The sequence below is a fragment of the Electrona antarctica genome (assembly GCF_951216825.1).
Source record: "Electrona antarctica genome assembly, chromosome: 2".
Taxonomy (NCBI): Eukaryota; Metazoa; Chordata; class Actinopteri; order Myctophiformes; family Myctophidae; genus Electrona; species Electrona antarctica.
In genome coordinates, this window is record NC_136807.1 from 51274268 (window position 1) to 51293974 (window position 19707).

A 19707-nucleotide genomic window follows, 5' to 3' on the forward strand; every position below is an offset into this window, starting at 1 on the left:
TGCCAGTGTGAACGCAGCATCATGTCCTCAGTCTATGAGAATGATTGTTACATTGAAACCATTTTGTTGTGACCTTGTAGATCGGCTATTCTTGGTGAATGTTCCCCTCAGTATAGGAATGCTGGGGTTTAAAGGAGCATTCAGTGATTTGGGCGATTTGGAAAACCCCCCGGTCCGCCCCGGTAACAACATGTGCACATGCACGCACTACAGTGGGGGGGACACGCGACAGGCCAACAGCACACACACCAAGGCGGTAAAAATCTAGCAAAAAACTTAAGTCAACAAGGCAGTTTTTTCCTTTTGTATTATTTTTATTATATATTTTTGGATGAGAGTCGGTCTACTTTTCTCTTTGCTTTGCCCACTCGTTCATGATTGGCGGAAGGCCCCTCTCTATCCTGATTGGATGAAAGGCTGGGCCACCTATAGCCAAAAACGAAACCTAAGGCTTTTTTACCCCAGGGGTTAACTGGGGACAGGGAGGAACTCCTTATATGGTCAGCACACTCTATAGTAGGGAGGATTATCACAACAAAACAAAAAAAATAAGTGATATTTCTGTGAAATCACTGAATATACCTTTTAAGTTTGCCATCCTTACCAGCGGTTGCTAAACTATTTGGATTGGCATTGGACAGTTGCGTTTGTGGGCGGCGGTTTTTGCAAAGCGCTACATTGCTCATCGTCGTTCTTGTTATTGTCTTGCAGGAGCCAGAGAAGATCCTGTTTGTCTTTGACGATCTGGACGGGTTCGGGTTCCAACCCAGCCTGGACCCGTCGGACCTCAGCCTGTGCTCCGAGTGCGGCCAGCCCACCTCGCTGTCGGTGCTGCTGGCCAGCCTGATCTACGGGGAGCTGCTCAAAGGGGCGGCCGTGCTGCTGGCCTCCAAGCCCGGCGCAGACCAGCTCAAGGTTCTGCCCGCCGGACTCGGAACCGCCACGCTGCGTCTGCTGGGCTTCCTGAAGCCACAGCGGAAGGAGTTCGTCGGCGGGTTCTTCGCCGAGGCGACGAGTGGCGTGGCGGCCATGCTTTCACACATGGAGAGGACGTTGGCCTGCTACGATTTCTGCACCTCGCCGAGGTTAGGGCTGTCACCGCTACACGTTTAAACCCATTTTGACCTGAGATCAGATTCTAAAAATGTCTTCTACATCCTGACAGTTTTCTGAAAAAGCCATGTTTCTATGTCAGTCGTTCTTCGATTTTTCAAAAATAGCAGACCTACAAGCTCATAGCGCGCCACTCGGTGGCGCGCTATGAGCTTGTAGATCTGCTATTTTTCAATAGCTAAAGCATAACATAATGCTAACACCAAAAGGGGTTCCCGCCCAAAATGGGTTAAAGGGAATTTCTCCCTAAACCTTTTTTTACAAAAGTAAGTTGATAATTATGTATATTGACCAAAAGAAATGTAAAAAAAATAATAAAGATATAGGGGAGCTGGGGCTGGGGCTGGGGCTGGGGGGGGGGTCTAACATCAGCTCACGTAGACCAGGAAGAGTGCAGTGTCAACAATGCATGAAGTGTTGCTGTCACATCATTACGATTAACCCATTTAGACCTGACACTAGATTCTACAAATGGCTTCGAAATCCTGACAGTTTTCTGAAAAACAAACTATGTTTCTGTGTCAGTGGTGCTCAAACTGTTTCATGTCAAGGTAGCCCCAGAGTTCTATGTATTTGGCCACAAACCCCCATTTGAAAACATGTTGTTCTAGGGACCCCCTAAAAGCAAATATCTGAGTTAAAAAGTTCACCGTGAAAGAATATATATATTCAAAGATTTGAGCCACATTTTCACGATTTTTCAAAAAAATAGCAGATCTACAAGCTCGTAGCGCGGCACCGAGGGCCACGCTACGAGCTTGTAGATCTGCGATTAGACCGATTTATTATATTATGACGAGCCCTCTCTCTCTACGCCTCCTATAGGTTCTGCTGGACGGTGTGTTCCGCCTACCAGTCCCAGACGGAGGCCGGAGAGGGTCTCCCCGAGACCCTGACCCAGCTGTTTGTCAACGTCCTGGTCAGCCTGCTGCGGCCCGTCTCGCTCAAGGAGACCGGCGGCTACCTCAGGGACCTGGTGACCGCCCTGGGAAGGATGGCTCGTCACTGCAGCCTCGAACAGAGTAAGGCCCCGTCCGTCCACAATTATTATTTGAGATACAATCGCAAATTGTTGCGAACGCAGTGAGTTGCGAACGCAGTGAGCACTAACTATAGAAGATGGCCTAGTCTGTCTGTCTGTCTGTCTGTCTGTCTGTCTGTCTGTCTGTCTGTCTGTGTGTCTGTGTGTGTGTGTGTGTGTGTGTGTGTCACGCTGTAACACCACCGGCCCGCCAACAGAGGGCGCAGCTGTATCACACACAAAACACACACACGCACGCACGCACGCACACACACACACACACACACACACACACACACACACACACACACACACACACACACACACACACACACACACACACACACACACACACACACACACAACTTAACTTAAAGAAAACTTAAAAAATATATATAACTAGAAAAAGTGCCCTTCTGGGCACAGGTCTCCACCAGGAGGATAGGACTGTGTGAGATGTTTGGCAAAATGTTTAGGAGTAATATAAACATGTTTGCCTTTGATGGCAATTGGATGACTTGAGGCATTTTGTTCCAAAAATGTGTTTTGCAAAAATCAACCTGTTGGTGGCGCTATAACAGGCCAATGTGAAAAGGGTGGGATATATTCCTCAGCCTAGTAAGAAAATGTGTGAAAGATTTCACGTAAATTGCATGCTGCGTTCATGATTTGAGGCTTTTGTTAATTATAGCCAATTAGGATGGAATATGAAATATCGGACAGATCCGACTTGAGCACATGACCATAGAGATACTGTGTAACGATTTGTGAGATTTTTGGACAGAATCTGGAGGAGTAATATCAAAAAATGTGTTTTACAAAAGTCGACCTCCTGGTGGCGCTATAAAAGGCATATGCGGAAAATGCAGGTCAAAGGTTTGTCCTTGGCCTCTAGGGAGTGTGCATGCAACGTTTCACGCAGATCGGTGCAGTTTTAGGTAAAAAATGTGAAAAGCTGCCTCATGGTGGCGCTATAACAGGCCGTTCTGGAAAATGCGGGGCAGAGGTTCATCGTTGGCATCCAGGGAGTGTGTGTGCAAAGTTTGGCATCGACCAGGTTAACGGTGCCGGAGATTAGCTGGTAACAGACGGACGGAAGGACGGACGGACGGACACACACACGGACACACACACACACGGACGGAGTGCAAAACATACTCTCTCCCCATGCCTTCGGCCTGGTGGAGACAATAATAATAAAACACACGCACGCAGCCACGCACACACACACACACACACACACACACACACACACACACACACACACACACACACACACACACTAAAAAATAACTTAAAAAATAACTTAACTTAAAAAAAACCTTAAAGTACGTAATTTATTCTAATCGTTGTTATTGCAATTTACGAGCTGCGTTCGCTTCCCGCGTCCATGCGTCTTACTTGTTCTTGTTGCATAATAGAATCGTCAACCATTTCCATGTTGAGAAATGTCCATCCATACAAATTTCAAAACGTTTTTCAAAAAAATACTGTCACAAATGGCGTCTAAAAGGGAACGTGTTGTAAGCTTGTAGTTCTGCTATTATGTTTGACCCATTCTGGGCGGGAACCCCTTTTGGTGTTAGCATTATGTTATGCTTTAGCTATTGAAAAATAGCAGATCTACAAGCTCATAGTGCGGCACCGAGTGCCGCACTACGTATTTGTAGGTCTGCTATTTTTGAAAAATCGAAGAACGACTGACATAGAAACATAGCTTTTTCAGAAAACTGTCATTTTCAAACAGACATTTTTAGAATCTGATCTCAACGGGGGGCACGGTGGCACAGTCGGTAGTGCTGTCGCCTTACAGCTAGAAGGTCCTGGGTTCGATTCCCGCTGGGGACGCTGTGGGCACTGGGGGCGTGTTCCCTCCTCCGCGTCATCAGTGCCCATACCCGAGGCGGGGTTGGCGAAAGGGCCCTTCTGTGTGGAGTTTGCATGTTCTCCCTGTGTCCACTAGGGTAGATACCCTCACAAAAACATGCCGTAATCCTGGTCTCTAAACTACCTCCCCCTGGCCAGCCGGGGCGCCTGATTGAGGGGAAAGGAACTGGTCGGAATAACGTGTTCCTTCCACGCGCTACGTCCAGCCGGGGAAACTCTCCCCTGTCAGGTGAAAAGAAGCAGCATAGAAGGAAGCATGAGGTCAGTCCGCTGCCCCCCCCCAGGTTGGCAGAGGAAGTGTAGCGCCCAGGATTACATTAGATAATTGACACTGGGTGAAAAAATGGGTTACAAAATTGTGGGATAAAACATTTAAGAAAAAAAAGGAAAAAAAAGAATCTGATCTCAGTTCAAAATGGGTTAAATGTGTGTAATGGTGTAATGGTGGCAGCCCCAGCAGGCCAGAGTCCCCCCACATGCACCAAGGAGCAGATGACGGCATTCGGCCTGACGCCCTTCCTCACATCCTCCTCCTCCTCCGTGGTCGACGCTCTCCTGTGCGTGGACGGCGAGCCGGGGTCGGACGACGAGGTCTTCTCCTTCCACACCCAGGTTGGAATAGTTTTTATTTCCATCTTTTTCATTTCAGTTAAGTTTTCGTTTCATTTTGAATATATTTTGTTTCTAATTCAGTTAGTTTATAATGCGTTTTTTTGAGCGGACTTTTTTTTCTTTTATTATTTTTTTTATGCTAATAGTTACGAGCTTGTAGTTCTGCTATTTTTGAAAAATCTTTGAATATATATTCTTTCACAGCGAACATTTTTCTAACTCGTATCTTTGACCCCGGGGGGGGGGGGGGTCCCTGCTACAAAACATTTTCAGATGGGGGTCGGCGGACAATTCCATATAATCTTTGGGGGGTCCTTGACATGAAATAGTTTGAGAACAACTGATAGCCTATAGAAACTTTCAGGATTTAGAAGTCATTTTAGTAGAATCTGTATCTCGGGTCTCAACGGGTGAACTCTAATAACCCATTTCGACCAAGACCGATTCTACAAATGTCTTCAAAAATCCCTCCCAGAAGCAAAGATGTGAGTTAAAGACGTTCGCTCTGAAAGAATATATATTCAAAGATTTGTGTCACATTTTCACAATCTTTCACAATCTTTCAAAAAGAGCTTTCAAAAAGCTGGCACCGAGTGCCGCGCTATGAGCTTGTAGATCTGCTATTTTTCAATAGCTAAAGTATAACATAATGCTTATAAAAACACCAAAAGGGGTTACCGTCCTGAATGGCATAATAACCGTGTTCCACACACCTGTCCAGCTGGTGCAGGAGTTCCTGCTGGCCGTGTCCTTCTACCTGGACGGGCCTGCCTGGGGGTCCGAGGGGGGTGTGATGGAGCTGGTGGAGCGCCCGGCGGGCCGCGTGGCGGTTCTGGACCTGTTCCTGTCCGGGCTGTCCCAGGACGCTCGGAGCAAGGCGCCGCTGGAGACTCTGCTGGGGGACTTCAGCGCCGAGCAGGTAAGGTGGCAGGGCAGGGGGGGGTGGTGGTCGTCATTTGGGTCATTTAACCTACAATTCAGTCATTTTATGCATGAGCAGTTGAGACGAATAACAGTCTTAAGTCCATAATTTATTCTGACCCCTCCCCGAAAAGGCCTCGTTGTCCTGACCCCTTATCCATAATTTATTCAGTTGTCCCCAACTCTGAATTGCTTTTTTTTTTGCATATTATGTCCGTCTACATGTGACATGTGTTATAATAAGCCTTTCATTCATCTATTAACCACTTTTCCACGATGGCATCCCTGTTTTGGGAATGGGCGAACATCCCCCCCCCCCCCAAACAAATAGTGAAAATAGTAAGTCCACTATTTTTGCCATTTTGAAAATGGAGCTATGGTAACTTATTTTTTTCCACCCCCTATTATATTTCTTTCTGAAATTACGCCTGTGATCCAAGGTTATAATAGTGTTTTTTTTCTAGGTCAGAGTAAGTAGGCCTATTGTGTAATACAAACTCAACAAAATATACTATTAAAAACAAAAAAAGTTATATATATTCAGTTAGTGTTGGCAATGAGAAAAATTATTTCAGTTCGTTTTGAGTTAGTTTTTTGTAAACACACAATACAGTTTCAATTAGTTATCGTTTTCTTTTCTTATTTATTAGAGTTTGTATTTCGTTCAGTTAACGGAAATGTTTTTTTTCAATTTTAGTTTGTTGTTTCGTTATTTCGTTTTCAGTTAAACTGTACTAACCTTGCTGTGACCATCAGGTGGAATGTTTCACGGCGTGGCTCCAGAGCGGCGCTCGGCAGACGCTGCAAGGCTTCGATAAAGGCCGACACCTGTACCAATACAGCCTGCTGCACCAGAGCCAGAACACACAGCTGGTGAGTACCACCACTAACGGCCTGCTGCACCAGAGCCAGAACACACAGCTGGTGAGTAGTGCCACTAACGGCCTGCTGCACCAGAGCCAGAACACACAGCTGGTGAGTACCACCACTAACGGCCTGCTGCACCAGAGCCAGAACACACAGCTGGTGAGTACCACCACTAACGGCCTGCTGCACCAGAGCCAGAACACACAGCTGGTGAGTAGTGCCACTAACGGCCTGCTGCACCAGAGCCAGAACACACAGCTGGTGAGTACCACCACTAACGGCCTGCTGCACCAGAGCCAGAACACACAGCTGGTGAGTAGTACCACTAACGGCCTGCTGCACCAGAGCCAGAACACACAGCTGGTGAGTACCACCACTAACGGCCTGCTGCACCAGAGCCAGAACACACAGCTGGTGAGTAGTGCCACTAACGGCCTGCTGCACCAGAGCCAGAACACACAGCTGGTGAGTACCACCACTAACGGCCTGCTGCACCAGAGCCAGAACACACAGCTGGTGAGTAGTGCCACTAACGGCCTGCTGCACCAGAGCCAGAACACACAGCTGGTGAGTAGTGCCACCAAGGGGCCAGTGGGGCTATTCAACGTTGAAGGTCTGGGCCCTAGTGGTAGGAGGAGGGACTACAGGCGGACCCGTGGATTCATGACCGGGAAACCCCGTGCAGCTGGGCTTTAACATTGAGCGCTCGGTTGCATACGTCACCCCGGACCTCAAATTTGAGGTCCGGAGGAGGTACTTCCGGCAGTCTTCCGGGTGCTTCAAAATGCCACTGAGCAACTTCATCGAAATGAATAGCTTGGGGGCGGGGCTAGTGCTCCAGTTCGGTCTCTATCCTTTATATACTCTATGAGTGCCACTAACGGCCTGCTGCACCAGAGCCAGAACACACAGCTGGTGAGTAGTGCCACTAACGGCCTGCTGCACCAGAGCCAGAAGACACAGCTGGTGAGTAGTGCCACTAACGGCCTGCTGCACCAGAGCCAGAACACACAGCTGGTGAGTAGTGCCACTAACGGCCTGCTGCACCAGAGCCAGAACACACAGCTGGTGAGTTAGTACCACTAACGGCCTGCTGCACCAGAGCCAGAACACACAGCTGGTGAGTTAGTACCAATACGGCCTGCTGCACCAGAGCCAGAACACACAGCTGGTGAGTAGTGCCACTAACGACCTGCTGCACCAGAGCCAGAACACACAGCTGGTGAGTTAGTACCACTAACGGCCTGCTGCACCAGAGCCAGAACACACAGCTGGTGAGTAGTGCCACTAACGGCCTGCTGCACCAGAGCCAGAACACACAGCTGGTGAGTTAGTACCAATACGGCCTGCTGCACCAGAGCCAGAACACACAGCTGGTGAGTTAGTACCACTAAAGCATTATTCATAGTCTAATATTTCCGGTGGTGAGGTGACCACCCAACTACAACATGACGTCACAGAGCCACGCTGAAGAGCAAAACCACCGCTCTCCCCCCAGCCCTTCTCTCTGTTTTTACTCACCGCCGCTCCACGTTATTACAGCTCCCGGTGGTCACCTCACCACCGGAGCGGTGGTCACCTCACCACCGGAGCGGTGGTCACCTCACCACCGAAACTCCAGACTATATGAATAGGCCTTAACGGCCTGCTGCACCAGAGCCGGAACACGCAGCTGGTGAGGCTCACCCGCTAACGATGACCCGTATTCACCACTATGTTCCTTATCAGACCATAGCAGTGGAGCAACAAATATGGACATTTCCTACATACCGGTTAAGACTGAGGTTAGGTTTCTGATTAGAGTTAGATTCAGGGTTAGTAGTTGGACAACCCGACCGACGCGATGTCGCACAATGGCTGACAACAAACGTCAATATGTAGGAAATGTCCATCCTCGCTCCAATAGCCCTGAGATTTGCTATTAATTAAATGGTCCGATAATAACGTCCCACAAACCACTCCCAGGTGAAGGACGTCGTCACTCCGTCGGCGCGCATGGGCATCAGCTACGGCGGTGGCAGCCTGAGGGACTACGTCGGCTTCGTCTACACGATGACCAGCCTGGGAGACACCCTGGAGCAGCTCAACCTCTACAACACCAGGGACCTGACGGAGGAGCAGGCCCAGGCCCTCAAACCTGCCATGTGTATGGCTGACAAGATCATGTGAGTGCTCCTGGAACCAGCCGTGTGTATGGCAGCCGTGTGTATGGCAGCCGTGTGTATGGCAGCCGTGTGTATGGCAGCCGTGTGTATGGCAGAGACGCATGCTGAAGGCGTTTTCTTGACGCCTCTTGACACGTATGGGCCTCTCGGAATACGTTTGATAATAGTTGGAATTTATCAATATCAGCACTTCTTAGACCCTCTAAACCAGGGGTTCTCAACCCGTGGGTCGCGACCCCTCGGGCGGTCGCCAAATTATTTTAGGGGGTCCCCAAATTATTTAAAAAAAATATATATATTTTCACGATTTTTCAAAAATAGCAGACCTACAAGCGCTATGAGCTTGTAGATCTGCTATTTTTCAATAGCTGAATTATAACAATGCTTAAAACACCAAAAGGGGTTCCCGCCCAAAATGGTTTAAGGTTATTGTAGCAGTCAATTTATATTGGGGGTCGGGAGGGGGCGGGGCGGGGGTCCCGAGACGTTGCCAAAGCATTTCCGGGGGTCCCCGGCCAAAAACGTTGAGAACCCCTGCTCTAAACCAGGGGTGCCCACACTTTTTTGACTCGAGAACTACTTTTAAACTGACCAGCTAAACAAGATCTACCCACCCACAAACATATTATCCCATTGCTGTTTTTTTTTATTTTTTATTTTTTATTCTGTTTATTGATAAGCACACTCATTCATACAGTTGTACAGAACTGGGAGGAGAGTGAACATAAACATTTACAGCATTATTGTACTTTTGTTTTTTTGTTTTTCTTTCCCATTGCTGTTTAATAGTTTTAAACAGTTACCTGAGGCGTTAGATATAAGACAAACACTTGGGAAATAGAAGGGCAAAATGGAATTGGCATAGGTTTTTTAACTTTGTAATGTTTGTCTGCAACACTCTTGAAAACAATGTATTGCTTTGTGGGTTTGAGCTGACAGGTCCTTTTTTATTTTCACGATATTTCAAAAATAGCAGACCTACAAGCTCGTAGCGCGCCACTCGGTGGCGCGCTACGAGCTTGTAGATCTGCTATTTTCCAATAGCTAAATTATAACATAATGTTTAAAACACCAAAAGGGGTTCCCGCCCCAAAATGGGTTAAAACTAGACTAAAACTAAAATAAAAATGTGCTGCCAAAAACGTTGAGAACCGCTGCTCTAGACCAGGGGTTCTCAACCCCTGCTCTAGACCAGTGGATGGACCCCCAGATGAATGATGTACAGTGTGTGGTACGAGAGCTACTGTAGTGTATATCCTTGACTAAAAGGAAAAAACTTAAAGGGACACTTCACCCTTTTTGCCAAAAAATATATATCAATGACGTTTATAAGATTTAGAACACTTTCCTGGCGTTATTTTTTGTGTAATCTCTGGGTTTAGATATTTTAGATTAACGGATGGCTCTGACGTCAGAGACACTGTTCTACTTCACTTCCGGACTACAGTTGTCTCCTCACAATGCAGCTAGACCAGCCCCAAAACACAGCCGTCACGGACACTGCGATTTGTTCCACCTACAACCTTCGTTGACCGCACCCCCACATGCGCATTTGTTATTGTGTTTGTGTCATGTCGCCGTCGTCAGCAGAGCAGCACCAGAGAGACGCGCTATGTTGCCACGAATCCCCCCCCCCCCCCCCCCCAACTCTAGATTTATTATAATGATATGAAGTGACTTGCCATAAACCAAACATTAACTCCCCATTCATCCAATTTGCATCTGCTTGTATTAAACAACATTAAACTCACCAACATTGCAGCTGTAGGGAAAGCTTGAATATCCACTTTCAAACTGCAAAGCTTTTGTTTCATAAAAATCCACCGAATCTTTTTCCCACTCAGCTCTGCACTTAGTTTTTCTTCTTTTTTAGTTCTATCTCACTACTAGAACTTTCTGACTCTGAGGTAGATAAGATTTTTGGCTGTCAACAGCATCCATTTGTTTTTTCAATGTTGTGGACCGGAGCGTGGTGAAATAGTTGCTAAGATATGATACTGCATAGTGATTGGCTCTGCTGCATGCCTATGAAGAGTACTGACCAATGAGCTGAGCCTAGCGCCCTTCCAGACACCAGGTTTCAGTGTCTTGCTTTCCTGTTCCTATAGCTCAGTCGGCTGCCCCTTCTTATTACTGCATGGGAGCGAGTGACTGAGAATCACCATAACGCGCTGTCATTTTTCCACGAGCCCAAAATACGGGATTAACAGCGATGCCAGCCTGCCGTTGAAACCTTCCGCCGTCCCAGCGACAGTTCTACAGAACCTGCCGAGGCGGACAGGACTAGCCTGCAATCATGGCATTTAAACATGCTCTTCTGTTTATAATCTTAACACTGTGACACGTTTAAAAAGTGTTACAAGTAAGTGTTTAGAACCTAAACGCTTGGGTTTAGTGTGAAACGAAAATAATCGGATCAGGCCCCCATGACGATTATAAAAACATTTTGTCTGTTTCCAGACATCTGTCTATATGTGCGTCCAAAGCTGCGTTGTAATTGTGAAGTTACTGGTACACATTGTTTCGGCAGCCCTGGGGGGGGGGGGGGGATTCGTGGCAACACTACACAGCGCGTCTCCTCTGAGTTGTTTTTTTCTGTATACTCTGGTGCTGCTCTGCTGACGGCAACATGACACAAACACAATAACAAATGCGCATGTGGGGGTGGAGTCAACGAAGGTTGTAGGTAGGTGGAACAGTGTCCGTGGGGCTGGTCTATAGCTGCAGTGTGAGGAGACAATGTAGTCCGCTAGCAATACGGAAGAGTGTCTCTGACGTCAGAGCCACCCGTTAATCTAAAATATCTAAACCCAGAGATTACACAAAAAATAATGCCAGGAAAGTGTTCTAAATCTTATAAACGTCATTGATATATATTTTTTGGCAAAAAGGGTGAAGTGTCCCTTTAAGCAGCATTATATCTGTAAAACAGTGTTCGCTGCATCGCCATGCAGTCTTGCAGAGACCTGCCTCCGAATGAGGTCGGTGAGCTGGAGAACTGAACATCTGCTGTGGCTACAGGGCAATGTTCCCCCTAACGTGCGCACACGCGCGTGTGTGCGTGCACGGCTCAGGAACGTCCCGTCCCGCGCAGAACAAATCTGTGTTAGCGCACAGGAACAACACCAGAGATAGATGTGTGTGTTTGTAGTTGTGTTGCCAAGTGGTTTGATTCTTTTGCGTTACATTTTGTCTACCTAACCAACCCTGCTTTACGCACGCTAGGGCAATTCACTTCTAGTCATTTTTACTAGTTGACTAGTTGCCTAGTTTACTAGTCAACTAGTCGACTAGTTGTTTAACTACCTATTATGTAAAAAAAAAAAAAAAAAAAAAACTGTGTACATTGGTGACTATAACTATAATCGACCTGATTTTGAGGCTTCATATCAACTAGTATGCACGCACGCACACACACACACACACACACACACACACACACACACACATGCAGGGAACAGTTTATTAAAAGTATTGCAACTGTTAACTTATTCTGTAATTAGGTTTGAATGAGCCATAACTTGACATTAGCGTATTGTACAAAGTGTGCTCATCATATGTTGCTCAGCAGTTGTTCGAGTTGCGCTCAGAAGGTTATAGCGTTTGCTCAGACCGATGGAACATTAGAGGGAACATTGGCTACAGGCCATTGAAAGTTTCACTGTGGCTGCAGGCTGTTGAAAGATATAGACTGGTAAAATCAAACCAATTATATCTAGAGGGCATGGGAGTCAGAGAGAGGAAAAAATGCATGGAGAAACGACTAATCAATGTCTTGGACAATTAAAACCAAACCACTTTGATTGCCACCCCTAATAGCAGCGGATTGTGCCTTTTGCCAGCTCTAGACGACATATTTGAATGGCAATAGAAAAATGTGTGATGTGACAAAAAAACCCAAAACAAATTACGTCAACGGGAGTCTAAGGGTTAAATGAATTGACAATTAATGAATTAATTGGCTCTGAGTGGACGGCCCTAGTGCACAGTTTCTCAACGTCGGGTCCGTCAATTTGGACCACTAGGGGTCCAAATTGACCCTTATGAGTCAGGGGGTGTAACTCAGAGTGTACAAAAGGAAGCTAATAAACTCTATTATATACAATCTATACAACATTCTTGTAGATATTCAGAGTCGCTTTGTAGAAATCAGAAACAAAACTAGAAAAAGTGCCCTTCTGGGCACAGGTCTCCACCAGGAGGATAGGACTGTGTGAGATGTTTGGCAAAATGTTTAGTAGTAATATAAACATGTTTGCCTTGAATGGCAATTGGATGATTTGAGGCATTTTGTTCCAATCAACCTGTTTTGCAAAAATCAACCTGTTGGTGGCGCTATAACAGGCCAATGTGAAAAGAGTGGGATATATTCCTCAGCCTAGTAAGAAAATGTGTGAAAGATTTCACGTAAATTGCATGCTGTGTTCATGATTTGAGGCTTTTGTTCAAAACGGGGCAATCTTGCAAACTGTGAAAGGCAATTATAGCCAATTAGGGTGGAATATGAAATATCGGACAGATCCGACTTGAGCACATGACCATAGAGATACTGTGTAACGATTTGTGAGATTTTTGGACAGAATCTGGAGGAGTAATATCCAAAAATGTGTTTTACAAAAGTCGGCCTCCTGGTGGCGCTATGAAAGGCAGATGCGGAAAATGCAGGTCAAAGGTTTGTCCTTGGCCTCTAGGGAGTGTGCATGCAACGTTTCACGCAGATCGGTGCAGTTTTAGGTAACAAATGTGAAAAGCTGCCTCATGGTGGCGCTATAACAGGCCGTTCTGGAAAATGCGGGGCAGAGGTTCATCGTTGGCATCTAGGGAGTGTGTGTGCAAAGTTTGGCATCGACCGGGTTAACGGTGCCGGAGATTAGCTGGTAACGGACAGACGGAAGGACACACGGACGGACGGACACACACACACACGGACGGACACACACACGGACGGAGTGCAAAACATACTCTCTCACCATGCCTTCGGCCTGGTGGAGACAATAACAGCTTTATTAGGGGAAAAAAGGTAGAAAATTGGGTATTTGAATCAGGTAGGGAATGCTGGTTTTTGAGGTTTTTGACCTGGGTTTTGAGTGTGGATTTAAATGTGGCGAGGGTGAGGACAGCGTTTTTCATATCAAGGTCCATTATTTATTCAACATCTGAGCCAAGGACCACCATTTGATGACATTTAGCCTCTCCGACCCAAAATGTACAATATTTTGTTATCGTTGGATACGATTTTGATCAAAATTACAATTCTTCTACATTCTTCTTGTACTTCTTGTAAATCAATTAATGCAGATGTTTAGCAATAATTTAAACTCTTGATAGCGTAATTTGACCCGTTTCAAGGACTAATGAGGGTCCATTTGGTTACCAACTCTCCCATGCATGTAGCCATGGGGACCACCTGGAACCGCCTCACTATGTTGTGTATCCTCAACAGGTTGTCCCAGAGCTCCCTGCGTCCCGGCGCCGTCCCTCACCTGGCCTCAGCCCTGGCTCAGGGCAGAACCACGGAGCTGGACCTGTCCTACTGCCACCTGGGAGACGCCGGGCTCCGGGTGCTCTGCACTGGACTGACACACAGCCAGCTGACCACCCTGAGGTGAGATTAGTACCCTTTTATTTATATATATATATATATCCCACGATTTTGCAGCCCATTTTTTCACCCAGTGTCAATTATCTAATGTAATCCTGGGCGCTACACTTCCTCTGCCAACCTGGGGAGGGCAGCGGACTGACCTCATGGTTCCTTCTATGCATGAGGAGTCCAAGCTGCTTCTTTTCACCTGACAGGGGGGAGTTTCCCTGGTTGGACTTAGAGCATAGAAGGCACACGTTATTCCGACCAGTTCCTTTCCACTCCATCAGGCGCCCCGGCTGGCCAGGGGGAGGCAGTTTAGAGACCAGGATTACTGCATGTTTTTTGTGAGGGTACCACGCTACAGACTTTTTTAAATCGTGAAAATGTTGTGCAGTTCTTTGAATATATATATTATTTCAGAGCGAACGTTTTTAACTCAAATATTTGCTTCTGGGAGGTCCCTGGAACTACATATTTTCAGATGGGGGTCCGCAGCCATTGTGGTCCAAAAATAAACAAACTGTCTCAGCGATACTGTCGGGGGAGGTGGCTCTGTATCGTTTATGACAGTCAAGTCACACATATTTGATACAGTGCTATATATTTGTATATTTTGCTATACAAATCAATTAACATTGATGTTTCTTTTTTTATAATCAATTAATTTGAGGAACCTTCGCACCCCTATAATCAATTGCTATTTTTTTTTAGTATGCTTATGGAAGCATTCCCCAAAGGCAAATAGAAATCAAAACACCATTAAATCAAATACACTTTGTTTTGTTTCCACCGTGCTCTTACTCGTCTGCTGCGTTGTCCTCTGAAAACTATAAACATTTGGCAAGATAAGTCGGTTTCTTTGCTTCCCCATATGCCTTACGCAAGAGGCATCTTGTGTAAGGCATATGGGGAAATAAAAAAACACTCTAGATAAGTCCGTTTTTCACTTCACTCATGCCAAAAGGTAATGTTCACTCTTGTGAACTTCCTCTAATCCTGTTGGTTTTGTACAGACCGACAGTATGCTAGCTGACGGAGGTGTGTTGAGGGGCGCATGCACAGCTTTGTGTGTTTGTGCTCAGCTGATTGGCTGAGCACGGAATGCGATGTATGATGATGTGCTACTAAACTTCCATCCATCTTCAACCGCTTATCCGTAGTCAGGTCGCGGGGGGCATCAGCTCCATCAGAGAACTCCAGATATCCCTTTCCAGAGCAACATTAGTAACTTCCTACTGGGGGATCCCGAGGTGTTCCAAGGCCAGTGAGTCTATGTGATCCCTCCATCTGGTCCTTGGTCTCGCCCGGGGGTCTCCTCCCAGTGGGACGTGCCTCGAGGACCTCCCTAGGGAGACGCCCGAGAGGCATCCTAACCAGATGCCCGAACCACCTTAGCTGGCTCCTTTCTAGGCAAAGAAGCAGCGACTCTACTCCGAGTCTCTCTCGTGTGACTGAACTTCTCACCCTATCTCTAAGGGAGATGCCAGCCACCCGTCGAAGAAAACTCATTTTGGCCGCTTGTATTCGCGACCTTATTCTTTTGGTCATGACCCACTTCATGACCATAGGTGAGAGTAGGACCGAAGATTGCTCGGTAGACAGAATATACAAGGAATATATAATGAACAGATTATCACAGGTGACTAAATAAATAAGTGGTTAATACTCAGCTGACATCAGGCCATATATCACTTTCTCTTGGAACAAACGATACAATACATACAATCTTGTTCAAAACAATGAAAATAACAAATTATACTTTTATTGGTATGACCGTGACAGGCCGCAGACACATTAAACCGCATGCGGCCCACCTGGCCGCGGGGTTGAGTAGCACTGATGTATGGCGATGTATGATGATAAGAGCGCCCCTCACTTCACACAAGTGTGATTTATTTTATTTTTATACAGACTGACGGTATGCCAGCTGACTGACGGAGGTGTGTTTGTTTCGTGTGTACAGACTGACGGTGTGCTATAGCTGACTGACGGAGGTGTGTTTGTTTCGTGTGTACAGACTAACAGTGTGCTATAGCTGACTGACGGAGGTGTGTTTGTTTCGTGTGTACAGACTAACAGTGTGCTATAGCTGACTGACGGAGGTGTGTTTGTTTCGTGTGTACAGACTGACGGTGTGCTATAGCTGACTGACGGAGGTGTGTTTGTTTCGTGTGTACAGACTGACGGTGTGCTATAGCTGACTGACGGAGGTGTGTTTGTTTCGTGTGTACAGACTGACGGTGTGCTATAGCTGACTGACGGAGGTGTGTTTGTTTTGTGTGTACAGACTGACGGTGTGCTATAGCTGACTGACGGAGGTGTGTTTGTTTCGTGTGTACAGACTGACGGTGTGCTATAGCTGACTGACGGAGGTGTGTTTGTTTCGTGTGTACAGACTGACGGTGTGCAAGCTGACGGAGGCGTGCTGTGGAGACCTGGCGTCGGCGCTGACCTCTGGCGCCACCCGGCTGCGGGTTCTGGACCTGAACTTCAACGAGCTGCAGGACCAGGGCGCCACGCAGCTGTGTCGGGCCCTGAGCAGTGCTGCCTGCAAAGTACAGACACTCACGTACGTTGTTCTGTTACACACATATCATCATTTGACCCATTTTGACCTGAGATCAGATTCTAAAAATGTCTTTTTTTGTGATTAGTATTTTATTGGATTTTCTTTTTCAGACACAAACACAACACCCACAATACCAGTCAACTGTAACAACAATACAGGACAAACAAACTAAGAAAAAAATGTTTTGACACAAATCGACAGTCACATTACAAAAAAAAGGAAAAAAAAAGAACCACAACTAGGAGGGAAGGAAGGGGAGGGAGGCTGTGTTCTTCTCGATAGAGACATATGTGATCAGGCGAATATCTACTGTAGGGGGGGGGGGGGGGGGGCAGCCAATAGATCTGCTATTTTTCAATAGCTAAAGCATAACATAATGCTAACACCAAAAGGGGTTTCCGCCCAAAATGGGTTAAAAAAGAATTCCATGCTAGAAGGCTTTCTTACCTTTATTTGTAGTTGTTACGTTCCCACCAAAGAGGTCCAGGTGTTATTTTGTGCAATAGTGCATTATTGGCTATTTCCCCTACCATAAGCCCTCAATGAATTGAATTGCATTGAATTGAATGGGGCATTGGGGTGTTGTGCTAATTCGCTTATTTCCATCGCTCAAAAATCATTTCTTTTTTGTCCTCTCGTCTTAATGTAAATAGTATCCCGAGCGGCACACTTTACTACTTATTTCGATGGAAATAAGCAAATTAGCAAAAAACCCAACCCCCATTGAAGGGCTTATATTAGGGGAAATAGCCAATAATGCGCTTTTGCACAAAATAACACCTAGACCTCTTTGGTGGGGACGTAACGGCTACAAATAAAGGTAAGAAAGCCTTCTAGCATGGAATTCTCCTTTAACCCATTCTGGGCAGGAACCCCTTTTGGTGTTTTAACTAAGCATTATGTTATACTTTAGCTATTGAAAAATAGCAGATCTACTCGGTGGCGCGCTACAAGCTTGTAGGTCTGCTATTTTTGAAAAATCGTGAAAATGTGGCACAAATCTTTGAATATAATATATTCTTTCAGAATACTTTTTTATTTATTTTGACGTCTAAATGGGTTAATGTACATTGTTCCATACATATCATATCATCATTTAATGTACATTGTTCCATACATATCATATCATCATTTAATGTACATTGTTCCATACATATCATATCATCATTTAATGTACATTGTTCCATACATATCATATCATCATTTAATGTACATTGTTCCATACATATCATATCATCATTTAATGTACATTGTTCCATACATATCATATCATCATTTAATGTACATTGTTCCATACATATCATATCATCATTTAATGTACATTGTTCCATACATATCATATCATCATTTAATGTACATTGTTCCATACATATCATATCATCATTTAATGTACATTGTTCCATACATATCATATCATCATTTAATGTACATTGTTCCATACATATCATATCATCATTTAATGTACATTGTTCCATACATATCATATCATCATTTAATGTACATTGTTCCATACATATCATATCATCATTTAATGTACATTGTTCCATACATATCATATCATCATTTAATTATTTCGCTGCCCACTAGGTGGTAGAATAAGCACAGCTGGAGGTAAGCCTTGGCTCGTTGTAAAACGAGACTCCGTGTCATATCAGTGAGGTGGGGGCTGTTGTTGTGAGCAGCAGTGTTGTTTTCGTCGACTAAAACTAAGACGAAAAATGTTCGTCGACTACCTTTTTTCACTGACAAAAACTAAATGGAAACGAAATGAAAACTAAGCTATGATGACTAAAACTAAGACTAAATATACTGACCATTTCGTCGACAAATAAAAACTAGACTAAAATGTTAGGAAGGGACTAGTGGACACTATAAGTCATTTTACACTTGGTTGCATGCTGAAAATAGCAGATCTACAAGCTCACAACGCGTCGCGCTGCGACGCGTTGTGAGCTTGTAGATCTGCTATTTTCAGCAAGTGTAAAAACAGTCATTACGACGGCATCAAGGCCAACTAAAATACATTTTAGTCGACTAAATTAACTGTAGATTTAGTCGACTAAAATCTTATGATATTTAGTCGACTAAAACAAGACTAACACTAAAACATTCCAGGTGACTAAAATGTGACTAAAACTAAGTGAAAACTATTCAAGAGACTATGACTAAAACTAAAATGGAAATTCTCTGCCAAAAACAACACTGGTGAGCAGTGATCACAGTGACATTAGCCCACACGCCCCTTTACCTCTCGTCAGAAAGGGTCACATGTCCGGAGCGATGCGAGACAAAGTCGCAAAGGAAATCCGATGGCGCGACGGCTCGCCATGGACAGCGCTTGACGCTTTAGAGATACGGGGCAGTGAAAATATTGATTTTAACCCATTCTGGAAGGGAACCCCTTTTGGTGTTTTAAGCATTGTGTTATACTTTAGCTATTTTTCTTTGCTTCCGGGGGGTCCCTGGAACTACATATTTTCAGATGGGGGTCGGAGGCCAAATACATGTAATTCTAGGGGTCCTTGACATGAAGTAGTTTGAGAACCACTGACACATAGAAACATAGGGTTTTCAGAGACTCAGGTCTAAATGGGTGAATTAATCACATGTCTCTCTTAGTGTCCAGACTCGACCACACCTGTAATAAATCACATGTCTCTCTGTGTTCGTGTCCAGACTCCACACCTGTAATTAATCACACGTCTCTCTGTGTTCGTGTCCAGACTCCACACCTGTAATTAATCACACGTCTCTCTTCGTGTCCAGACTCCACACCTGTAATTAATTGCATGTCTCTCTTCGTGTCCAGACTCCACACCTGTAATTAATCACATGTCTCTCTTCGTGTCCAGACTCCACACCTGTAATTAATCACATGTCTCTCTTCGTGTACAGGCTCCACACCTGTAATTAATCACATGTCTCTCTTCGTGTCCAGACTCCACACCTGTAATTAATCACATGT

At 45.4% G+C, this 19707-nt stretch overlaps 1 protein-coding gene across 1 annotated transcript in view; it reads left to right on the forward strand.

Moving 5' to 3' along the window:
• LOC306940363 (NACHT, LRR and PYD domains-containing protein 12) overlaps positions 1–19707 on the forward strand; it is a 50263-nt gene that overhangs the window by 9844 nt on the left and 20712 nt on the right. Inside the window, exons 4-11 of the mRNA XM_079525405.1 lie at positions 712–1085; positions 1939–2135; positions 4473–4633; positions 5355–5552; positions 6311–6427; positions 8387–8586; positions 14030–14191; positions 16569–16742. Coding sequence (XP_079381531.1) covers positions 712–1085; positions 1939–2135; positions 4473–4633; positions 5355–5552; positions 6311–6427; positions 8387–8586; positions 14030–14191; positions 16569–16742 — 1583 coding nt within the window. The remainder of the gene's footprint in view (positions 1–711; positions 1086–1938; positions 2136–4472; positions 4634–5354; positions 5553–6310; positions 6428–8386; positions 8587–14029; positions 14192–16568; positions 16743–19707) is intronic.